Raw genomic sequence first — 22,326 nt, 5'->3', positions numbered from 1 at the left:
TATTATAACATTACTATGTCTTTTCGTACCGTGACACCCTTAACGCAAGCTTGTTGCAGCGTTTAAACTGATTTTGTTTTTCTAGCAATTTTGATGACGTCACTCGTAATAGTTCACTCAATTATTGGGACCGTGCGATCTATTTGACAATTTGACAGTTATCGGTTAATAATAGAACTTCGTAACTGCGAATTACATCGGCTTGTTCGAAGAAAAGGCTTCAAACCTTTTGATTTAAGAAGAATCGTGTAAATAGTAAACAAGTGCGTAATCATCACGAGACCCTATGAGATATTATATGGGGGCATCATATGAACAATTTGAAAATACAATATAGGTAACCTGCAGATTTATCTGTGTAAGATAAAAGTAATGTAAGTACCATACCCAATGCAAATCTATTTAAAAATACGTCTGTATATGTACACATTCTCCACTTGTTATTTCTCTGTATAATAAAATGCAACTCTACTTATTCCCTAAACATAAATTTTATCTAATACCTACTTATTGTAAATCTATAAAAGATTGTTTATTATTTCTTCATGATTCAATATATTTTATCATGTTATTATTTGCCTATATAATAAAAGACTATAAAAGTAAATCTACACACAAATGCACTACCCATATTGTACTTATGATTATGTAATCTGTTGTTAAGGATCTCATTTAATTTTGAGAAATAAAACCATTATTTATTTCCAGATTCTACAATCAATTCCGAGCACTAGGAATAAGATTACCCAGAGTAACCACATGGATGCATTGATAGTATTCAAGAAGCCATGGTGCCAGCGCAACATGAATATATTTTTTTCAATAGGAAGCAATATCATACTTTAAATGTTTAAGTGCAATAAAAAACATTTATAAATCCAAAATCTTTATTTAGTCCTTTTTATTTATTCATTGACAAATCATTTGCTCCTTTACTTCTCTTGATATCATTTATATATAAAAAAAGTGATAAAACATGGAAGTATTCGAAATTAGATTCAATTCTATTTAGCTTAAATATTTATTAAAAACAATTAGGTAGATATATAACTCAAATCCAAATTTGTAAGTAAATAGCATATTAAAAACACCCTTGATTAAAAAAAATTAAATTTTTATTTATAATACCAGCCTTTAAAACTTAAAATGCAATAAACAAAAACTTTATATTTACATCACAATGAATAATTCCTACACTAATAGTTTAATGGTATTTATATTTTTATTTTAAATTTAAATCAATTATTGTATTTGCATAATAAAGAGTTGATAAATCATTTAAAAACTTGCAGTACTTATGTATACTTTTAATTTCATTTTTATTAAACTTAAAATGAAAACAATGTAGGTACTATATTTTTACATTTTCAGATGTATGATACAAATATGAATATTTTAAGTGTAGACATGGTGGCGCCTCCCCCAACTTGAAGTTCTCACTACCACATGAACATCTCCCAAGCCGGTACTTCCTTGTTCAATGTTTGGGCAAGCCGGCAATCAACACAACTGTGAAAGATAAATTGGATTTAAACTGATTATTTTTTGCTTTAAAATTTAATAAGTACCTTTAATATGTTTACTTTTATTATTAAAGGGCTTGTCATGGTGTATGTAAACATCTAAAAAGAAGTTTTTTAAACAATGTCGGTATGGTTTGTTAGATACCTTATTTGTTAATAATTTTTCAAGTATTTCAACGTTTTAGTTGTTTATCTTGCAATTCTTAATATTGTATTAAAAAAAACTTAAATGTGTAGGTACAATGCCTTAGAAAACTTTTAATATATGTAGCTTCTAACCAAACAGATAGGTTTGCTTATAAATTAATATAAATATTTACTTTTGATCAGCTGCTCTAGTTTTTGTGAACTCCCAAATCATTTGCACTTATACTTTCAGAGAATTCTATCAACTTCGTCTCAGCATAACTTTTAACTCGTTGGGAGTTATTTATGTACCTACCTTTGTCTTTGTAACTTCAGGGTCAGGGAGCTTCGCGCACTCTGCACAATGTTCTGCTGCAAGTTAAATAAAAATTACTTCAATTAACAATAATCAAAACAGACGAAATCATGCAAAAACCAATACTTTATTCGTAAAAATATATCTGTGTTATCATAAATCGTCCAATGTTTTAGATATAATATATTTATTACTCGTATATTATCTTACCTTGCTATTTCAATTGCTCTTTCATGCCTCTTTCATGCATTCTTTAATGCATATTACTTATCTTTCGCAATTTTTCAATTTGATTTATCCAAATTTTAGATATTATTACGAGGACACCGCCATTTTTATATTAACAACCTATTATGGGTACGTTTTGTTGAGTTCACAAAATAATCTTACTTTATTTTGGTACCGGGAGCCTTCAAAACATGATTACTATACGATTGCCTACAATGTCCAATGAGCGAATCAAGAGCGAATGAATTCCGAAGTTTTGTCTATTTTTTTAAGATTAATGGCTTGGCTACGAGGCTTTTAGGCCAAGTCGTAATGATTTGTATCGAACATTAAACGTCAAAAATCAAAATGTCATGTCACTGACCTCATAATTCATATTATTATCTAAAATTTCAGATAAACTTAAACTTAAATAATTATGTGAATCTCATCTCTGGATAAATGAGAAAGTGCGAAAAAGCAATATTGAAATAGCAAGGTAAGATAAAGTACGAGTAAGGACGATTTATGATAACAGACTACAGAGATATATTTTTACGAATAAAGTTTTGGTTTTTGCATGATTTCGTCTGTTTTGATTATTGTTACTTAATTGAAGTAATTTTTATTTAACTTGCAGCAGAACATTGTGCAGAGTGCGCGAAGCTCCCTGACCCCGAAGTTACAAAGACAAAGATAGGTACATAAATAACTCCCAACGAGGTAAAAGTTATGATGAGACGAAGTTGATAGAATTCTCTGCTGAAAGTTTAAGTGCAAATGATTTGGGAGTTCACAAAAACTAGAGCAGCTGGTCAAAAGTAAATATTTATATTAATTTATAAGCAGGGTTGCTTTGGTCTATGTTTGGTTAGAAGCTACTAATATTAACAGTTTTGTAAGGAACACACCTACACATTTAACTTTTTTTTTAATACAATATTAAGAATTGCAAGATAAACAACTAAAATGTTAAAATACTTGAAAAATGATTAACAAATAAAGTTTTTATTATTTAACAAACTATACCGACATTGTTTAAAAAAACATCTAAAATTACATACTCCATGACAAGCCCTTTAATAATAAAAGTTTTACACACATATTAAGTGTAATTATTAAATTTTAAAGCAACAAAGCATCAGTTTAAATCCAATTTATCTTTCACAGTTGTGTTGATTGCCGGCTTGCCCAAACATTGAACAAGGAAGTACCGGCTTGGGAGATGATCATGTGGTAGTGAGAACTTCAAGTTGGGGGAGGCGCCACCATGTCTACACTTAAAATATTCATATTTGTATCATACATCTGAAAATGTAAAAATTTAATTGTACCTTAATATAGTACATTGTTTTCATTTTAAGTTTAATAAAAATGAAATTAAAAGTATACATAAGTACTGCAAGTTTTTAAATGATTTATCGACTCTTTATTATGCAAATACAATAATTGATTTAAATTTAAAATAAAAATATAAATACCAACTATTAGTGTAGGAATTATTCATTGCGATGTAAATATAAAGTTTTTGTTTATTGCATTTTAAGTTATAAAAGCTGGTATTATAAATAAGACTTTATTTTTTTAATCAAGAGTCTTTTTAATATGCTATTTACTTACAAATTTGGATTTGAGTAATATACCTAATTGTTTTTAGTTAATATTTAATCAAAATAGAATTGAATCTATTTTCAAATAATTCCATGTTTTATTACATTTTTTTATATATAAATGTTATCAAGAGAAGTAAAGGAACAAATGATTTGTCAATTATAAATAAAAAGGATTAAATAAAGATTTTGGATTTATAAAATATGTTTTTAATTGCACTAATACATTTAAAGCATGATATTGCTTCCTATTGAAAAAAATATATTCATGTTGCGCTGGCACTTTATAGCTTCTTGAATACTATCAATGCATCCATGTGGTTACGCTGGGTAATCTTATCCCTAGTGCTCGGAATTGATTGTAGAATCTGGAAATAAATAATGGTTTTATTTCTCAAAATTAAATGAGATCCCTAACATAAGTATAATATGGGTAGTGCATTTGAGTGTAGATTTACTTTTAAGTGTTTTATTACATAAATAATATAACATGATAAAATATATTGAATCAAGAAGAAATAATAAACAATCTTTTATAGATTTACATTAAGTATTAGATAAAATTTATGTTTAGAGATTATGTAGGGTTGCATTTTATTATATAGAGAAATAACAAGTGGAGAATGTGTACATAAATAAACGTATTTTTAAATATACTCTTAAGATTTGCCTTGGGTATGGTACTTACATTACTTTTATCTTACACAGATAGGTTATAATTGTATTTTCAGATTGTTCATATGATGCCCCCATATCTCATAGAGACTCGTGATGATTGCGCACTTCGCAATAATAAATTATTTACACGATTCTTCTTAAATCAAAAGGTTTGAAGCCTTTTCTTGGAACAACCCGATGTAGTTATGTTAATTTTGCATTTTTAATATAATAAATGTATTATCTTCTTTAAAAGCTTCATTTATTAAATAGATTTCCAACTACATAGGTTTCACTTAAATTTGATGTGTATTCTTTTAATAATATTCAAAATAATGTTATAAAAGTTCCATATTTACAACTTTAATAAAATTGCTAAAAACTGTCATTAATGACATTTTATCAAGAATGCTAAATGTCAAAGAGAGTGTGCCGGTTCCAATTTTTCGATTGACGTCTCGAAACAGTCTTGTTGCAATTGGTTTACATATGTTTTAGAAGGTCCCGGTGCCAAAAAAGTAAGATTATTTTGTGAACGCAACAAAACGTACCCATAATAAGACTGTTATTCTAAAGGTGCCGGTTACCCCCCAGGAAAGATAGATAATACAATTATACATTTTGATCTGAGGTAACAGATAATTTACTCTATATTTTCCAGTCTCCATAGAGCTAGAAATACCTATATTTAATCTATAGACAAACAAATATCTCTTCTATGTGCTTCTAATCTTTCCTTTAGCAGTCACATATTAAATTTGTTTTAAATGTAAACAGTTGTTCAGGGTTTTGACTGTAACATATATAATAAGTAAAGTATACAATACAGAGCAAAAGTACTATTAAGTAATACTTAAAAATAGATAAAATTTAAATTATGTCATCATCATCAGCCCATATACGTTCCCACTGCTGGGACACGGGCCTCCTATGAGGGTACAGGCCATAATCCACCACGCTGGCCAAGTGCGGGTTGGCGGATGACACATGTCGTCGAACTTTTTTTTTTTTTTTTTTTTTTTTTTAAATTCTTCGACATGTCGGTTTCCTCACGATGTTTTCCTTCACCGTTCGATTAAATCAATTAAGGTGATTGCTACGATCTGTTCCCAGCCAATGTCCCGCTAGATGGCGCTGAATTCTACATTTCTAGTTTATTTGAGTTTTTGCGTAATTGGAAAAGATTAAGGTCGTAGGAATAGTCATGGCGATTACTGAATATTATATTTTATTTAAATATGTCATATCATTGCCTTAAAATCCACCCAATTCGGTAAAACCATGCGTTTTAACATCTGTCATTGCATACAGGGTCGTTTACACACACAGACGTATACAAAAATGATAAAGATTGAACTCTAGATGGCGTGAATGTAAAACAAGTTTGGCGTGTATGTATTTGAGTAGTTAGTAGCATATTATATTCTGAATTTCTGATCCATGCCTATTCACTCAAAACTACCTAATAACACTAATGATTTGTAACAGTAAATTATTTCAATAGGTAGGTATTTGAACATTTCCCAACAAGACGTAAGAATAATTATTCGTAGGTATACAAGATACAATAACAAATCTAATACACTATTTATTATTTTATTATTTACTAGCGGTCCGCCCCGGCTTCGCCCGTGGTACATGTTTACGTTTTCTCTCCATAAGAAGTAAGAACCATCCTCGTACTTCAAGGAATATAATAAAAAAAGAATTATCGAAATCGGTTCAGCCGTTCTCGAGTTATGCGCTTACCAACACATTTTGCGATTCATTTTTATATTAGACTAGCGGTCCGCCCCGGCTTCGCCCGTGGTACATGTTTACGTTTTCTCTACATAAGAACCATCCTCGTACTTCAAGGAATATAATAAAAAAAGAATTATCGAAATCGGTTCAGCCGTTCTCGAGTTATGCGCTTACCAACACATTTTGCGATTCATTTATATATATATAAGATTATGTGAAAATAACCAGGAAGGTGAAAAACATATTTACGAAAACATAGTAACATATGGCTGTCGCTACAATAATTATATTTCAATTTTATCTTTTTATACCTAGTAGAACTGGCCGACGAATAAAAAAAATCGTATTAGAATACAATATATTACGGAACAAAAAAAGGATTGTAACTGAATTAGGTAGGTATGTTTGTTTCTGGGCGCACCGTTTTCGACGACGCGACGCGACGCGCGACGTAAGCGTATAGGTATAGGTACCTACTTTGCTAAAACAAACTAATAAAATTGTGTGTCAGTCTGAAAATTCGGAAAAGCATATTTTGCAAGTTTGTGATTACTTTGATAGTTTACCGATTTATAATAATTGTAATTGTAATTGTATAATATATAATTTGCAATGTGGTGAAATTTCATAAAAATCACGGGCCAATTTTTTGTTTTGAATCCCACCGAAAATATAATTGCGTTATTAGAATAATTAATTACTATACCTACCCACGATCAATTATTACAATATAGTCTCAAATGCATACTAGAGAAATATTGCAATTTGATTCAATTAAAATGCATAGCATACAAAAATAAATTCACAACACAAGAAATTCCGCGCGCAAATCATAGCGCGTGTCAATGAAATCAAGAATGTTTTATATCAAGCCGACGCGGACGAGCGACGACGCGACGCCGAACAAAAGTACCTACGACGGACGACCACGCTTCGAGTTGCCAAACACACAGCCAAACAACAATAATGAGTAATAAATTGTTTACAAAAAAAACAAGTTTTCCATTTTTCTGTATGAGTAGACAGAACTTCAAAACGCCACCTGCTACGGTTTATATTATGAACGATGGTTATAAAAATAAAAGTTATATTTGTTGGTGTAAACTATTTTATTGATCAATAATTTTGGAATTTAAAACTGTCAACATTGATTACAATAAAACGCAGTTTTATTTTATTACACTATTGTTTTTTTATCAAAACATGTATTTAAAATACCATATAATATTATGCTGATCCAAGCATTTTCACTCAAAACTAATATCACTAATGATTTGTAAAAGTAAATTATTTCAATATACATTTCATAACCAACAAGTAAGAATAATTATTATTATTCCTACCTACAACAACAAACCTAAAACACTATTTACTATGGGAAAATAACCAGGAAGGTGAAAAACATTATATTATTATTTACGATTTCGACGCACTCGACTTTTAGTAAAATATAGTAGGTAAACATAATATTATGGTTTTGATTTTTGCTACTAGTATAAGAAAACTGCGTGTTCAAACTACTTGTTTGTCTGTCTGAAAATTCGGAAGTACTTTGGTAGTTTACCGATTTATAATAATATTGTATAGGTATATCGTTGTTTAAAAAATATTCAAACACAATAAAATATGATATACTGATTTATCACTGGTTTCAGTGATGAACTGATGAGTCAATGTTAGCCACTATACTTTCGTCATACGTGTGTTATGTGTATGATTGATGTGATTTGCAACGTGGTGATATTTCAGAAAAATCACGGGTCAAATTGTCCCACCGAAAATATAACTGCGTTATAAGAATAACTATACCTACGATAAATTATACATAATACAATATAGTCTCAAATGCATACTAGTGAAATATTTTATTTGAATCAATAAAATAAAAAAAAAATAAAAAATAATAATAATACAAAAATAAATTCACAACACAAGAAAATCCGCGCGCAAATCATAGCGCGTGACAATGAAATCAAGAACTTTCGAGCCGACGCGGACGCGACGCGGACGACGAAGGAGCCTAACAAAAGTACCTACAATCATAGGCGGCTCGTGACAAAATTGTATGGCCGTGTTCACTTGAAATAAAACAACGAAAATAGGTACCTACAATAGCGTTAGCAGTACAAAAAAAATGAGCACCACATTATAAATGTCTATTTAATATTTATACACTAAAAATTATAGAGTATTTCAAAACGAATTCAATTATTATTTAGCAATAATTAGAAAATCCCCGAATTTGCATTCGTGATCGTATTCATAGTGTTTGTCTACACTAATATTATAAAGAGGAAAACTTTGTTTGTTTGTTTGATTGTAATGAATAGGCTCATAAACTACTGGACATTTTACCAATGTTTGCAAGTTTGTGATTACTTTGATAGTTTACCGATTTATAATAATTGTATACTTATATCATTGTTTAAAAATATTCAAACACAATATGATATAGGTACTGATTTATCACTGGTTTCAGTGATGAACTGATGAGTCAATGTTAGCCACAATACTAATCACTTTCGTCATACATGTGTATGAACTATGATTGATGTGATTTGCAATGTGGTGAAATTTCATAAAAATCACGGGCCAATTTTTTGTTTTGAATCCCACCGAAAATACATATATTACTAATTGCGTTATTAGAATAATTAATTACTATACCCACGATCAATTATTACAATTTACAATATAGTCTCAAATGCATACTAGAGAAACATTGCAATTTGAATCAATTAAAATGCATAGCATACAAAAATAAATTCACAACACAAGAAATTCCGCGCGCAAATCATAGCGCGTGTCAATGAAATCAAGAATGTAATTTATATCAAGCCGACGACGACGCCGAACTAAAGTACCTACCTACAGTACCATTTACCTTCAGTGTACAATACAGTTTACAGACCTACGACGGACGAACAATAATGAGTAATAAATTGTTTACAAAAAAAAACATAGTTTCTAAGGTCATTAGTTTTATTTTATTCTATTGTTATTTTCTTTGAACGATTGGAAATGAAATTACTCAATTTTTACATAGAACTTTGATTTATTAGAATTATGCTCATTATGTATAAGATAACGAACGCGAATGCACGACATCTAGCGCGTCTTATGTCTAAACATCGCCTTTCGTTTAGACATTGACGCGCTAGATCTGTAATAAGTATATAGTCTATGCGCTAGATGTCGTGCTTTATGTCGTGTTTCGCTTGGCAAAAGTCACGCACACTACTGTAGAAGTGTCAAATTTTTCCGGTATTTTACTGTTGTTTTTCTAAGTAAATATTGTAAATTATTGATTAAAAAGGTCGAACGCGCACACATTTCATTATAGAGAAGTGATAAAATGATTAGTTTTAAAGAAATAGTGTCTGTGTTAAGTGTTTAGAGGTAATCAAAAATGTATGGAGGGACGGTCGGAACATCCACCTTAAATTATGTAACGAATAGTAATCAAAGATACTAGAGTTAAAAATAATAAAAAGGAAATGGCGAGTGGCGGCGTCTATCATCTATGGCCTGTGTCTATGGCTGACTAGTAATTGATAGTTCGAACCACAGAGAAAAATAATTATAATCGAACATTTAAGTGTAAAACAGTAATATACACAGGTTTTGTGATTTTTATATTCAGTGCGGATGAGATTTACAATCAATTTACAATGAATAAATAACAATTTAAAATAAAGTTATCTTTTGTGCTGTGACTTTGAATATGTGAAACTGATGTGTGTTGAATTCGATGCTCTATTTTCGGTATGTATTTCTATGAATATTAGCCAATTAAATCTATGACCTTATCATAAACAGTTATATTTACATTTGGAAAGGTTATAGATGTATCACAACCACTACTTTAATGAAGAGAATAATTTCAAATACAAGTGTAAACTTAATTAATATTTGACGTACCTACCCATATTATCAAGTAATGTTTTGTTGATTAAAAAGGTTGTGTGCTCATTACATACGTTACAAATACCTTGATCCATGTGAAATATGCACGGAAACTTATTAAAAACTAGTTGACAAATATTTTGTGTACATATTATTAAAACTCATTAAACAGATGCAGATAATACATGTAAAAAAGTGAAGTGTTCTGGTATGTAACAGTGGTTGATTTTCTTTTTGGGACAAGTAAGTTCTGCAGAAGGACTTAACCATTACAGTTACAGTAAAACATTTCTAGGAGACATTCTATAACTTTACCAAGATATTTTGAACTGCATTATGCTGTATAATAGATGCACCATTCATTCTTTTGATTTGTCATAGTTATTAAAATAATGTCTATTAAATAGATTCTGCTAAAATTATGAAACAGAAGAGGAAAAATAATTTATGATAAAATAAAAAACATTTACACTAAATGCAATATACCTAAGCTAATGAAATAGGTGATGGTGATTGATTGTGAAGAGCTAGTATAAAGGATTTAAAAAAAATAACTCATTACATGATAGTTAAAATGTTATTATAAACTTATCTTCATATTATTTTACAAAATGGCATATGGCTTGTATTATATATCACATCTGTTCGGTCAGAGTGGAGTAATTACATTACATGACTACATTGTTAGTGTAGAAAGACATGTTGTTTCAACCTGAACAATAATAATTACTAATTGAAACAACAGATAAAAAATGCTATCAAAGCTATCCTACCCCTCCTATTACTACTATTAGGCTGGTGTAATAACTCTAAGTGAGTCTTGCTCTCCTGACAATAGGAGCCTCCATTTGAATCAATCCTATGTTATCTCTTGTCAGTTTTTAATCTGCAGTCTTTGACAATTTCATCTTTCCAGTGTTACATCTGTCTTGCATTCTTCTTTTTATGTTAGTGTTAGGTCTCACAGCCGTACATCTATACTATAATATAATAAAGCTGTGGAGTTTGTTTGAACCCAATAATCTCAAGAAATACTGGTCCGATTTGAAAAATTCTTTTGGTGTTAGATAGCCCATTTATCGAGGAAGGCTATATCATTATGCTAAGACCAATAGGAGCGGAGCACTGCGGGTAGAAGCGTAGGGCACAGCTAGTTATTAGTATAGTTTTATTGATTAAGATTTGTGCGCCTGCTGAGGATTGGACATAAGTATTTTATGTAGCATAAAATCCTCCTAAAATGTAGGCTCATAGGTTTAACTATAAAAGAGATAGTACTGGTCTAAAATAGCGTGATTGGTTCCGAGAAAAGGTTATTGTCTTGTGTAACCTAGACTGATATCATGAATTGAAAGGAAACTTAGATATTGTAGTACTAATAATTAATATTACTCCTTAAAATTTAAATAGCATTTATTACAGGTACATCATCAAACATGTTAAGATTTCTGAGTCGAAAAGGCCGATCGTCTAGCCAGACACGCAAGAAACAAAGTCAAAAATCATCAGCAAATAAAAATTTGATTCAATGCAAGGTAATGTTACTTGATGATACCGATTTAACTATAAATCTTACCAAAAAAGCTAGTGCTGCTGATTTGTATGAACAAGTGTTTTACTCTCTGGATTTAATAGAAAAAGACTATTTTGGATTACAATTCACAGATACTAATAATGTGCAACATTGGCTGGATCCAACAAAAACCATTAAAAAGCAAGTGAAAATTGGACCACCCTACACATTGAGGTTAAAAGTTAAATTTTATTCATCCGAACCTAACAATCTCAGAGAAGAATTGACAAGATATCAATTTTTCTTACAATTGAAAAAAGACATTTTAGAGAGCAAGTTGGAATGTCCACATACAACAGCTGTAGAGTTGGCAGCTCTAGCATTACAGTCAGAATTGGGAGATTATGATGAAACGGTTCACACTCCAGCCACAGTGTCGGAATTCCGTTTCGTGCCCAACCAAACTGAGGAGATGGAAATTGAAATATTGGAAGAGTATAAAAAATATAAAGGTCTTACACCTGCACAAGCTGAAGTAAACTATCTTAATAAAGTTAAGTGGCTTGAAATGTATGGTGTGGACATGCACATAGTTCTGGGAAAAGATGGTTGCGAATATCATTTAGGGTTAACACCGACAGGCATACTTGTTTTTGAAGGTCCTCAAAAAATTGGATTGTTCTTTTGGCCGAAAATAACAAAATTAAATTTCAAAAAGAAGAAGTTGACCTTAGTGGTAGTGGAAGATGATGACCAAGGGCGTGAGCAAGAACATACATTCGTGTTTCGCCTTCATAACGAAAAAGCTTGCAAACATCTTTGGAAGTGTGCTGTTCAATACCACACATTCTTCCGCTTACGTGCTCCAGTTAAAGGCCCATCGGCTAGGCAAAACTTCTTTAGGATGGGATCAAGATTTCAATATTCAGGAAAAACTGAATACCAAACAACTCAACAAAATCGTGCTCGTCGAACTGTTCAATTTGAAAGACGACCGAGCCAACGTTTTGCTCGCAGGCAAAGTCATGTTTTACGAGAACGAGAAAAACAGATTGTTACCGCTAAACCTGAGAGTACTCCACAGACTGAAACTACTGAAATAGCACCAAGTACTTCTGTTGAGGAAACTTCAACACAAGACACGAATGATACTCCTGATATAACAACAACCGAAACTGCCCTTGAACCTTTAACTAGAAAAGATAGTGCCAAATCTCAAAAGTCCACAGACGAAAAAGAAGAAAACATAGATGAAAAAAAAAACCCCGAGGTTGAACCTTGGTTATATACGTTAGTTTTTAGGCACTGCCGAAGTTTAGATTTAAAAACTTCTGCAAGTTTCCAGAAAACAGCCAACCCGATTTGGATACGTCCCGCGATCTCTTTTACATTTGAGTCTGTTGCGAATGACAAACAATCCAAGATAGATATACCTACTTAAGATAACATTTAACTATAAATTATAACTTCAATTGTAAATATTAATTCATGGAAATAGAGTATATTTATATGTATTATAATAGGGATCTCAGCCCTAAAGCTTAGTTCAGAATTGAGTAGGTATAAATAAAAATAAAAATTCATAAAGCTACTGTAATTAAGACCTTTGATTGTTTTTTATTAATTAATTTGGATATGAATTATTGTACTTACTATTAAGAATTATGGCCTAATAACCTGATAAAAAACAATACTCATAATACCTGTTAACGGCGTATTAATTAATAATTATTGAATCACAATGCAGGATTACTAAAATATTCGCTACAACATCGAATATGACGTCAAATCGAACGGAGGTTAGTCACACTGACTTTATCATCATCGAAGTTCTGTAATAAGGACAGTGTGTTGAAAGTATTTCTCGAACAGTATCGAAAAAAAGCTCAAGCTAGTAAAGTCAAATTTTCAACCAACAAATGGTCACTAGTCCCTGGTGGAAAGTTTACTTCTATTCAGTAGTGAAAATATTAAACGAACCCTATAAAATGGGTACTCCGCGTAACAGTTGTGCCTGATTTTTATTGAAATTAATGGTGCAATTATTAATAACATTACGGTAATGTACTTTTTCTATGAGATATAGAGAGATGTGTTTGTTTGCTACTCAAAGCCCATATAATAAACATTGAATAAGTTATTGAAGGAACTTTTGAAATTTCGAAACTACAATATTGGAATAAGTTTTATCTGTTTTTTAAATGGGTGCAAGATTTATATATATATTTAATAATAGTTTTATTATAAAAGTCATGAAATCTATTTCATTCAATTTATATTTTAAACTTCTTTATTAAAATTTAAAAATGTTGCATAATGTATGCAATGTTTTACTGTATTTAATTCATCATGTTGACGATAATATTGCCAATGATTTATATTATTATTCAAATTTTAGACTGTCGTTCAAATGTACGAAATTTTCTGGAGCATAAAGGTACTTGAGGATCTTATCGTATTGTATTTTTGAAGTCTATAAAGTAGCTGAGAAACTCGCGATGCAGATTATCACGAGTTTATCAAATTTTTTATCAAGAAAATTCTGGTCAAACCATGTCAAGATCTATTTTAGCCGTTATGTGATCACATAGACACAATACTTTTAAGTATTCAGCCAGAGCAATGTAACTTGGTACCTATATTCCGCAATATAAAAGTAAAATAAAAAAAATATATAAATAATAAATTGCCCTTTAGGTATTGTTGTGCGAATATAATAAAATCTTAATGATGCTCAAAATATATTGTCTTTCGTGTCCAATAAATATTTGACGCATCAATGAATAATGTTTAACTTACAAAAGACCAATGATAAATCATTCCATTAAAGTTAAGTGATAATATTGCATCATTCATTCCAATTGTATACTTTGTACTTAACTTTTTTAAATTAGTATTAACGAAACCGTCCTTTTAACATATCTAGGTTTAAATAATAATAATTTAAAGACAATAAATATTAGTACAATGTGGACAACAGTATTAAACATAATTCGAATAATTTCGGTGCCATAGCAAATAAATGCTAAACTTTGTATTTATACAATACAAACACATCTCACATGGATTTTGGAAGAAATAAAATGAAATTTAGAAAAACGTGAATTAAAATGTTTTAATAAATGATTTATATTATATCTATTTTATACAATAATTGTAGTTTAGCTTTACAATGTAAAAATAAAGTTTTAAAACGGTAAACATGCAATATGTTTTAAATTACGAATATAATATTATTATCTGTACTTAAATATTTTACTTAAAATTTATAATGGTGCTTAAAATTTATTTTAAAAATATACATACATAAATACATGTTTATTGTTTATATTGCCATGACAAGGTACTCTAAATAGGAAACAATTTATATGCATTCATTTATACGAATCCAATTAGTGCACTTAGGCTAGCAACTTTAGCAAGCCAGTATATAAATAATTGTATTGTTGCTGCTTGTATGCTTTCGTATAAGAGCGTATTCACATGGTTTCCATGCGTTTATGTTGGCCATGCCATCGCGTGTGAATACATATATTTTTTTTAATAATTACGTCATTACAATACATGTTAAGCTTTATTAATTAGATGTAAGAATCATTTAAATTTGTTTTCTACTTAGGTAAAATGAATTTTTTATTATTGTACTTGTATTTTATAACTAAAGTTTTAAATAGTTTGTAACAATATATTCGATCAAATAAAATTTCGAATTAATGCATCTTGTTTCATTCAATTACTAGCCCATATCTAAGGCCCATATGGATGTGTATGTGCATGATCAGATTGCTTCTACAATATCTAGTTACAAATTAAAGAACAAAAAGAATATAAAAATACCTACGCAAAAAATCTACATTATATTCATAATGATTAGCTAGGGGGATATATTTTATATCCATCATGTCTATGGCATATCGGACACAGCTTTTCATTTGTCATATTGTCAAAACATTTCGTTTAAAAAGCTTGTCAATTTGTATGTCAACAAAAATAACCATCGAGTCTGTGAGATGAAAAGGTCAATGGATAAAATATCTTCGGAGAAATCGACATCTGAATCAGATGTTTTGTTTTCATTTAAACGTTATTTCATGAATAACGTAGATTCCTATCAAGGGGAATACATACTGAAGGAAGTCTCGAAAGTATTAGAGAAAAATGCGACGGAATCAGTTAAACAAAGTTCCCAAACAGTTTTTGGGGAAGAGGTGGACATAGCGCTAGCACCACCACCAGAACAATTCTATGAAATCATAGGTAAAGAAAGGCTCTAATTGTTTTTCTCTATCGTATCCTCTAAAAAGATTAATAAATATCTTTATTAATCCTCTAAAAAGATGAAAAAAATTAATTAATAGCCTACTTTGCATCACACTAGAAAAAATTAGCTAACTACGCGGTGCTTTGGTAGGTACTGCGTCATGCTAATAATATAACGCCTACCACTTGAAAAAAATTAATTAGTTAATTGGTAAAAATGTTTTGGTATTTTAGAACTGTTTATCATAATATCTATTTCTGAAAATTCTACGCTCTACAACAACCTATTATACCTATATTGATTCCTAATATTAGGTACCTTTAACCACGGAGCCTTTAACCGACTTATCTATCACAGAATAAATATCAGAAGCGTGATTATGAAATAATAGCATGCTTTCGATATTTGAAATCAGAACCCTAAAAATTGTTCGTCAGGTACCGTTACTGATTCAAAGATCAAGGCTGTTGATAATGTCGCACGCATCGTATCAAAATCGGAATGTTTGCCGATCATGCTAACCTGTGGGACGCTTATACTGGATATCAGCTACGACAGGGATGAACTCTCTTATGTTATGGATTTTTTGAAGCGTTAGTACCTATGATAGACAACTTTTTAATATCGTCTTATATTTTATTTTTATTTTATCATTGCACTTTTTAGTTCTGAAAGATTTATTAGAAAAGCAAGCTGGTGTACAAGCTCCAACCGGTAGTGATGATGACGGTGGCGCGGGAGAGTCCAAAAAACGTTATTTGATACTGATATCTACTGTGATGACTTGGGCTCTCACTAAACCATTGGATCCGGTAAAGTTACTGTTAATTTTGTGCTAAAAATAGTCTATCCTTGATATAGTTAAGTACGTATAGTTGTACTTATTTTGTTTGTAATTGATAAAATAAAAAACCTCCATATATCTCCCAGGACACTCCAGATATGCCATTTATAGAGTCTGATTTTCGCAAAAGAAAAACTCATCCTAATTATAAAATGCATTATGATATTGAAAATGAAGTTATTGGAATTGCAAGAAAATATAAAAGTCAAATAGGGTATGATTTTAAAAGTATAATTTACAATTGAATAGATGTACCTAGACAACTTGGAATTTAATTTGCATTTTAGAAATTTATCTGAGCATTAGTTATCTATGTCGTAACTGCTAAGTTTAATTATTCCATAATTTTATGTGAGTTTATGTCTGTCTTTAGTGCAATAGTGGTTGGTACGGGGGTTACGTATGGTGGCCGGGAGGACGTGTTCTTCTATTGGTTCCAGAAAGCGTGGGAATGTGAACCATTACTCCCGATTCTGGGACGTGGTGGGAATGTCATACCTCTTATTAATGCACAAGATTTAGCTCAGTAAGTATTTACAACATACATGGATATAATGATCTAATAGGTATAATTTTATATCGAATACAAATCTAATCAAAATTGGAAGAATTTTTATGGCTTTATCGTCTTCAAATGACGGCCATGATTAGATTAAAAACACAATGGTATAATAAGCTTTACCTACTTATTCATTCATGAATTTTTACATACCTAATGCTAATCACTGTGAGTAATAGTGCATATTTTACTCAAAGAACAATAGAATGTTCATAGTGTCGTGCAGAAAACCATTGAAGTGGGTAGATTAGGTACCTACTTTTAAGCATCACGAGAGTTCATACTTAAATTATTGATGAAGAAACCATTATCAATATATTTAAGCGTTTTATTGTTTGGATTTAGTTTGGCAGGTTTACCGGAGGTATAATATAATATAAAATAATAGAAGATAACATCGGCCATACATTTATGATAACATTCTAAGTATTTAAAAATGCCTTGTTTTTTCCAGGATAGTGTATAATTTAATAACTGACTTCCCAAAGAAGCTGTATATTTTAGCTGTTGAACAAAATGTTACGAAGCAGAGAGAGGTATTATTCTCTATCTGATTTCTCTATTCTCTATATTTTTCACTTTAAAAATTCTTATATTATAACCAATATAAATGAAATCTTTTTAGATCATCAAACCTCTTGGTCGGATTGCTGGTTCGGGAATGTTTAAATGCATTCCGCCCGAAGATGCATTCTTAATTACCGAGATAGATGTAAGGTTTTCACGTTGTATTTTTTTCATATCACCGAGAAATAATAATAATAACCATTACATATTATTTATAGCAACGAATATATGATTTAGTCAATCTCAATTTAAGCATGGAACCGACGTTCATTGTTGAGACAATGGGTTTACAATGGACCTCGGAACTCACGTTTGCCGAGAATGTGCCCACTCTTATGAAGCAATTCAAAAAGGAGAGAGGATTAAAGCCATTCAAGGTGAATCGACTCAAAAGTTTTCTATTCATATCATCATATTATGTAAACGATAAAGAATGTTTATGAATAGACAATCTTTTCACCAATTAGGAATGTCTCTTAAAGTGAGAATAATTTTTATTTGGTTAAAATACATATTACCGCAAAGTAGAAAAAGCAATAATTTATTCAAAAAAATTAAGATATTCTTTTTATAGTAACTATACATTTTAAACCTTAGGTAGGCTCTATTATATATCTAAGTATACATTATTTTAAAAGTGGAAATAGTGTAGAATATAATATAGGTAGGTACTTATGGTATTTATAGGTAATTCATAACTAGTTACTGACTATAAAATTTTTTCTTAATTTGTGTAGGTTATCGTGTATGGACCTCCAATTGTTGGAAAAACAACACTATCGAAGCTTATTTGTGAAGCTTATGGATTGGTTTATATTTCTCCAGAAACTGTAGTCGAAGATATTATAAAAGATTTAGTAAGTTTTTGTTTTTACGTACTGCTTATCGTTTCTAGGTACATACCTTTTAACCAGTGTGTTTAAGTATTTTTTACTTGATTATTGACTTATTTTTTAGTTGTTACAATAATTCTGTGCAACCCCGTATATTTACTTTTATAAATATAAATTAACTTGGCCGATTAAATAAACAAAATCGCAATTGAAATCGAGACAAGCAAATCTTATAGACATGGAGAGTTCACCACTGGGAGGTGGGTGAGACAGCGGATCTTGTGATGCCAACTGGTGAAGAGGAGGAACCAGTGGCTGATGATGATGATGACGCCGGTGAAGAAGAAGGTGCGCAAGAAACCGCGCGACAAACCCTCGCTATGCTGCAGACGGGACGAATGCTTAGTGATGAAGAACTTTTGGGGTTTATTATTTGTAACATTTTTATAGCTAGATTTGTCTATGTTTATATTTAGGAGTGTAGTAATCGTTGGTATATAACAAGTATTCATTAGTAGATATATAGTTTCTTTTTTTTTCATAGGATGATTATGAAAAAGTGTTAAAGACGTGATAGTTTCATTAAAATGATTTCAGATATTTACGTCAAAGAATGCTTAATCGTGAAGCTCTTAATAGGGGTTGGGTTCTCGATGGTTTTCCAACAACATTAGCGCAATGTTCAATTTGTAAGTTTATTTTAAAACACTTATAATTTAATCCCTTTATGCATCCCTGTACTAATTTTTGGTAATGTTCGTTATAGTATTTGATAAAGGTGAAGACCAAGACTCCGAGGCGGGTGAAGAGACAGAAGAGGAGCCATTTGACGAAGACGTAGATTTGTATAGCAATGTATTGAAAAAGCTTTTGCCAGGTAAGTTATAACCGCACTGAGTCATTGCCGGCGTTTCACAAAAAGCTCTTATTGTTCGTAATTTACAGATATCGTTGTGTCTTTGGAAGCAACTGACGATTTTATCTGTGATAAAGCGATGCGCCAGCCCGACGGTGACTCACGGCTGGATGAAGAAACGGTTCTTAAACGCCTCAGTGAATTTCGAATGAACGACGGTCGTGATGTTTCTCCTCTGAATTTCTTTGACGAATTAGACATACATCCACTTATTGTGCCGGTGAAAGAACACGCCGATTATTCTATGAATGGCGCGTACGCTGCCGTTGCTCTGAGAATGGGACGCCCATGCCGATATGGGAAACTTATTGGTTAGTTTTTAACTAGGTATATGCAACTTTCAGCGACAAAACAAAACATGTATTAGTAACTATTAGACTGATTCTGATTCTAATTTCGATGTTTTTTTTGTTAGTTCGATGAGCCCATCTTTGTGCATAGATATTAAAGTTTATTCGAGATTTCATTAAACCTTGACTCATTCTTAAATAAAAAATTAGTTAATTAAAACATAAATTAATCGATTTTAGGCAATTTAATCGAAATGTAATAGCCATGTAAAACGTAAATTGTATTACACAAATCTACTTACATAATAATAAGATTTATTACTTTTATGTAACTAAGTAGATAATGCGTCTCGATAAAAATTTGGATAAAAAAATTAAATCTCTCATACAGCCTTAATTGAAGCGGCAGAGAAAAAAGAGAAAAAGGAATTAGAAACACTTCGTACGAAAGAAGCAAAGGCATTATTGGAACTTGAAAAGAAGATGCAAGAAGAACGTGAAGATAAAATGGAATATTGGGTCAGTGCTCTACATAATATGCACTTAGCACTACTTACCAAGGAACTATGCCAATGATATCATAAGTAAAAAGGTTGTAGGTTTCAAGCGCTCCGATTAGCCACAATTTGCTTCAGTTGTCTCTTTTTCCCTCAAGATAGTTGAATCATGCCAAGCTCTCTCTCTTACATCGACGTCTCATCGTGTCTGCGTTTGTGTGATTTTTTGAAGATTGAAAGTTGTGTTGGTAACCTATGACCGTTTTACTTATGATATCATTGCATGGGCGTAGCTAGCCATGGGCTCAAGGTGGGGGAACAATAAAAAATAATATGTAACTAGCAACTGTATGTACCCAAAGTTATATCCAGGTCTTCAAATGCCGGCGGCTGTACCGCCGGCATTTCCGAAGGCATTCGCGAAGGCACTCGCGAAGGCATTTGCGAAGGCATTCGCGAAGGCATTCGCGAAGGCACTCGCGAAGGCATTCGCGAAGGCATTCGCGAAGGCATTCGCGATGGCATTCGCGAAGGCATTTGCGATGGCATTCGCGAAGGCATTTGCGAAGGCATTCGCGAAGGCATTTGCGATGGCATTCGCGAAGGCATTCGCGAAGGCATTCGCGAAGGCATTCGCGAAGGCACTCGCGAAGGCATTCGCAAAGGCACTCGCGAAGGCATTCGCGAAGGCATTCGCGAAGGCATTTGCGATGGCATTTGCGATGGCATTCGCGAAGGCATTCGCGAAGGCATTTGCGAAGGCATTTGCGTAATTAAAAAGTATCAGTGAGTTGTAGAACGTGTAAAACAACAAAAGTGAAATTGGATAAGTTAGTGGGGTAACTAATTGGGGTACTATACTCATTTTACACAGTTCATGTAACATAGAAACCTCAGCTATTTTCTTTTTTCGTGTGTAATTCGTTATTCGAATTATTCTTATTCAAAACACCTAATAAGATGTTTTGAATAATTTTTGAACAATAGTTCACCTACCACACCACGAAATAGATCCAAAAATCTTCAGCCGTTTGGTCGCTGGGCGTGTGACACTTGTTAGGTGTTAGTCAGTCAAAAGAGTTAGTAGGTACTTACTTCAATTTTTAGATTTGGTTAGGTATCTACCTACCTTCCAGGTTAAAGCTAGAGTGGGGCAAGTGCCCCACCCTGCCCCACCGTGGCTACGCCCATGTATCATTGGACTATGCCATCCTCCATTCCAGCTATGAGAACTTTTGAATTTTACTAAAGTATAAATATTTGACCGTAGTCTGAGTTATACGGCTTAATGCAAGAGGAGGAAGAAGCTGCACTGGCTGCTGCAAGCGAGCCGATGCGAAACTATCTTATCAATCATATATTCCCAACATTGACTCCGGCACTTTTGGAAGTTGCTAAAATGCGCCCAGATGACCCTATTGACTTTCTGGTATTATATTTCTACAATTATAATTAAAGGACTTTTCCATTCCACTTTAAGATTGGTTAAAAATCTATAGTTCATTATAATAAAATCTGATATTTATCAGGGTAGTAGAAAAAAAAGACCTATACTTAATTCAGTTATCCTTCTGCCCCTTACTAGATTGTGAATTAGAGGACGTTTATAAATCCTTTAATGACTATAAGTTAATCATTGTCCCAGATAATTATTATTTACATTTGTTGTAGGCGGAGCATTTATTTAAGCTTAATCCAACCGGCAAGATGCTAGAGCCAGGTTACAATTTGAAAGCAGAAATGTTACTTGGTAAAATTAAGATTTTGGATGATGCATTGAAAGAATTGGATATAAAGATCGACCCGCTACTACCACCTGAAGCTGCTGTCGAAGAGACGCCTAAAAGACATATTAACAGCATGAGTGCTCTATAAATTTGAAAATTTGTCCCTTTTGAAAATATTGCTTAATAAAATCTGTTATTATTGTTATTCAATTGAGTTTCCATTTAGATCTG

The 22,326-nt window shown here is 31.6% G+C and overlaps 2 protein-coding genes and 3 long non-coding RNA genes across 7 annotated transcripts; 3 read left to right on the top strand and 2 right to left on the bottom strand.

Moving 5' to 3' along the window:
• Window positions 1-1,097: 1,097 nt before the first annotated feature.
• LOC123692537 lies at window positions 1,098-2,463 on the bottom strand. The gene is made up of 3 exons (XR_006751580.1): window positions 2,176-2,463; window positions 1,966-2,021; window positions 1,098-1,509 (listed from the first exon to the last, which is right to left on the bottom strand). It is a non-coding gene; the product is annotated as an uncharacterized LOC123692537 (long non-coding RNA).
• Window positions 2,464-2,531: 68 nt separating this feature from the next.
• Window positions 2,532-3,577, top strand: LOC123692536. Its single transcript, XR_006751579.1, has 3 exons — window positions 2,532-2,671; window positions 2,813-2,993; window positions 3,343-3,577. It is a non-coding gene; the product is annotated as an uncharacterized LOC123692536 (long non-coding RNA).
• A 386-nt stretch (window positions 3,578-3,963) lies between these two features.
• Window positions 3,964-5,022, bottom strand: LOC123692534. The gene is made up of 2 exons (XR_006751578.1): window positions 4,471-5,022; window positions 3,964-4,150 (listed from the first exon to the last, which is right to left on the bottom strand). It is a non-coding gene; the product is annotated as an uncharacterized LOC123692534 (long non-coding RNA).
• Window positions 5,023-9,723: 4,701 nt separating this feature from the next.
• LOC123692875 (band 4.1-like protein 5) lies at window positions 9,724-14,793 on the top strand. 2 transcript variants are annotated; one of them, XM_045637694.1, is made up of 2 exons: window positions 9,724-9,947; window positions 11,511-14,793. In XM_045637694.1, exon 2 carries the CDS (start codon window positions 11,525-11,527, stop codon window positions 13,040-13,042), a length of 1,518 nt encoding a protein of 505 aa, XP_045493650.1. In that variant the 5' UTR covers window positions 9,724-9,947; window positions 11,511-11,524; the 3' UTR covers window positions 13,043-14,793. The 2 variants fall into 2 exon arrangements, with proteins under 2 accessions (XP_045493650.1, XP_045493651.1); XM_045637695.1 differs by lacking the exon at window positions 9,724-9,947 and adding an exon at window positions 10,039-10,296.
• A 685-nt stretch (window positions 14,794-15,478) lies between these two features.
• LOC123692874 (adenylate kinase 7-like) lies at window positions 15,479-22,305 on the top strand. 2 transcript variants are annotated; one of them, XM_045637692.1, is made up of 16 exons: window positions 15,479-15,858; window positions 16,300-16,455; window positions 16,529-16,674; window positions 16,793-16,920; window positions 17,080-17,232; window positions 17,720-17,801; window positions 17,891-17,977; window positions 18,051-18,209; window positions 18,570-18,689; window positions 18,902-19,089; window positions 19,263-19,354; window positions 19,432-19,542; window positions 19,611-19,892; window positions 20,263-20,390; window positions 21,639-21,797; window positions 22,040-22,305. In XM_045637692.1, the coding sequence occupies exons 1-16, from the start codon at window positions 15,612-15,614 to the stop codon at window positions 22,241-22,243; spliced, it is 2,442 nt and encodes an 813-aa protein (XP_045493648.1). In that variant the 5' UTR covers window positions 15,479-15,611; the 3' UTR covers window positions 22,244-22,305. The 2 variants fall into 2 exon arrangements, with proteins under 2 accessions (XP_045493648.1, XP_045493649.1); XM_045637693.1 differs by lacking the exons at window positions 21,639-21,797; window positions 22,040-22,305 and having other exon boundaries at window positions 19,611-19,908; window positions 20,263-20,380.
• Window positions 22,306-22,326: the final 21 nt, after the last annotated feature.

This window comes from Colias croceus, chromosome 6 (assembly GCF_905220415.1).
Source record: "Colias croceus chromosome 6, ilColCroc2.1".
NCBI classification, from domain to species: Eukaryota; Metazoa; Arthropoda; class Insecta; order Lepidoptera; family Pieridae; genus Colias; species Colias croceus.
Note: the sequence above shows the minus strand (reverse complement) of the source record. Positions and strands in the feature narration are given on the sequence as shown.

What these genes read in the sequence shown, in the direction of transcription:
- LOC123692874 (XM_045637692.1), top strand. Translation starts at nt 15,612, where the DNA reads ATGAAAAGGTCAATGGATAAAATATCTTCGGAGAAATCGACATCTGAA. An exon ending in AATGCACAAGATTTAGCTCA is followed by an intron (nt 17,233 to 17,719) that starts GTAAGTATTTAC and finishes TGTTTTTTCCAG; the next exon opens with GATAGTGTATAATTTAATAA. An exon ending in AGTGATGAAGAACTTTTGGG is followed by an intron (nt 19,090 to 19,262) that starts GTTTATTATTTG and finishes AAATGATTTCAG; the next exon opens with ATATTTACGTCAAAGAATGC.
- LOC123692875 (XM_045637694.1), top strand. Translation starts at nt 11,525, where the DNA reads ATGTTAAGATTTCTGAGTCGAAAAGGCCGATCGTCTAGCCAGACACGC.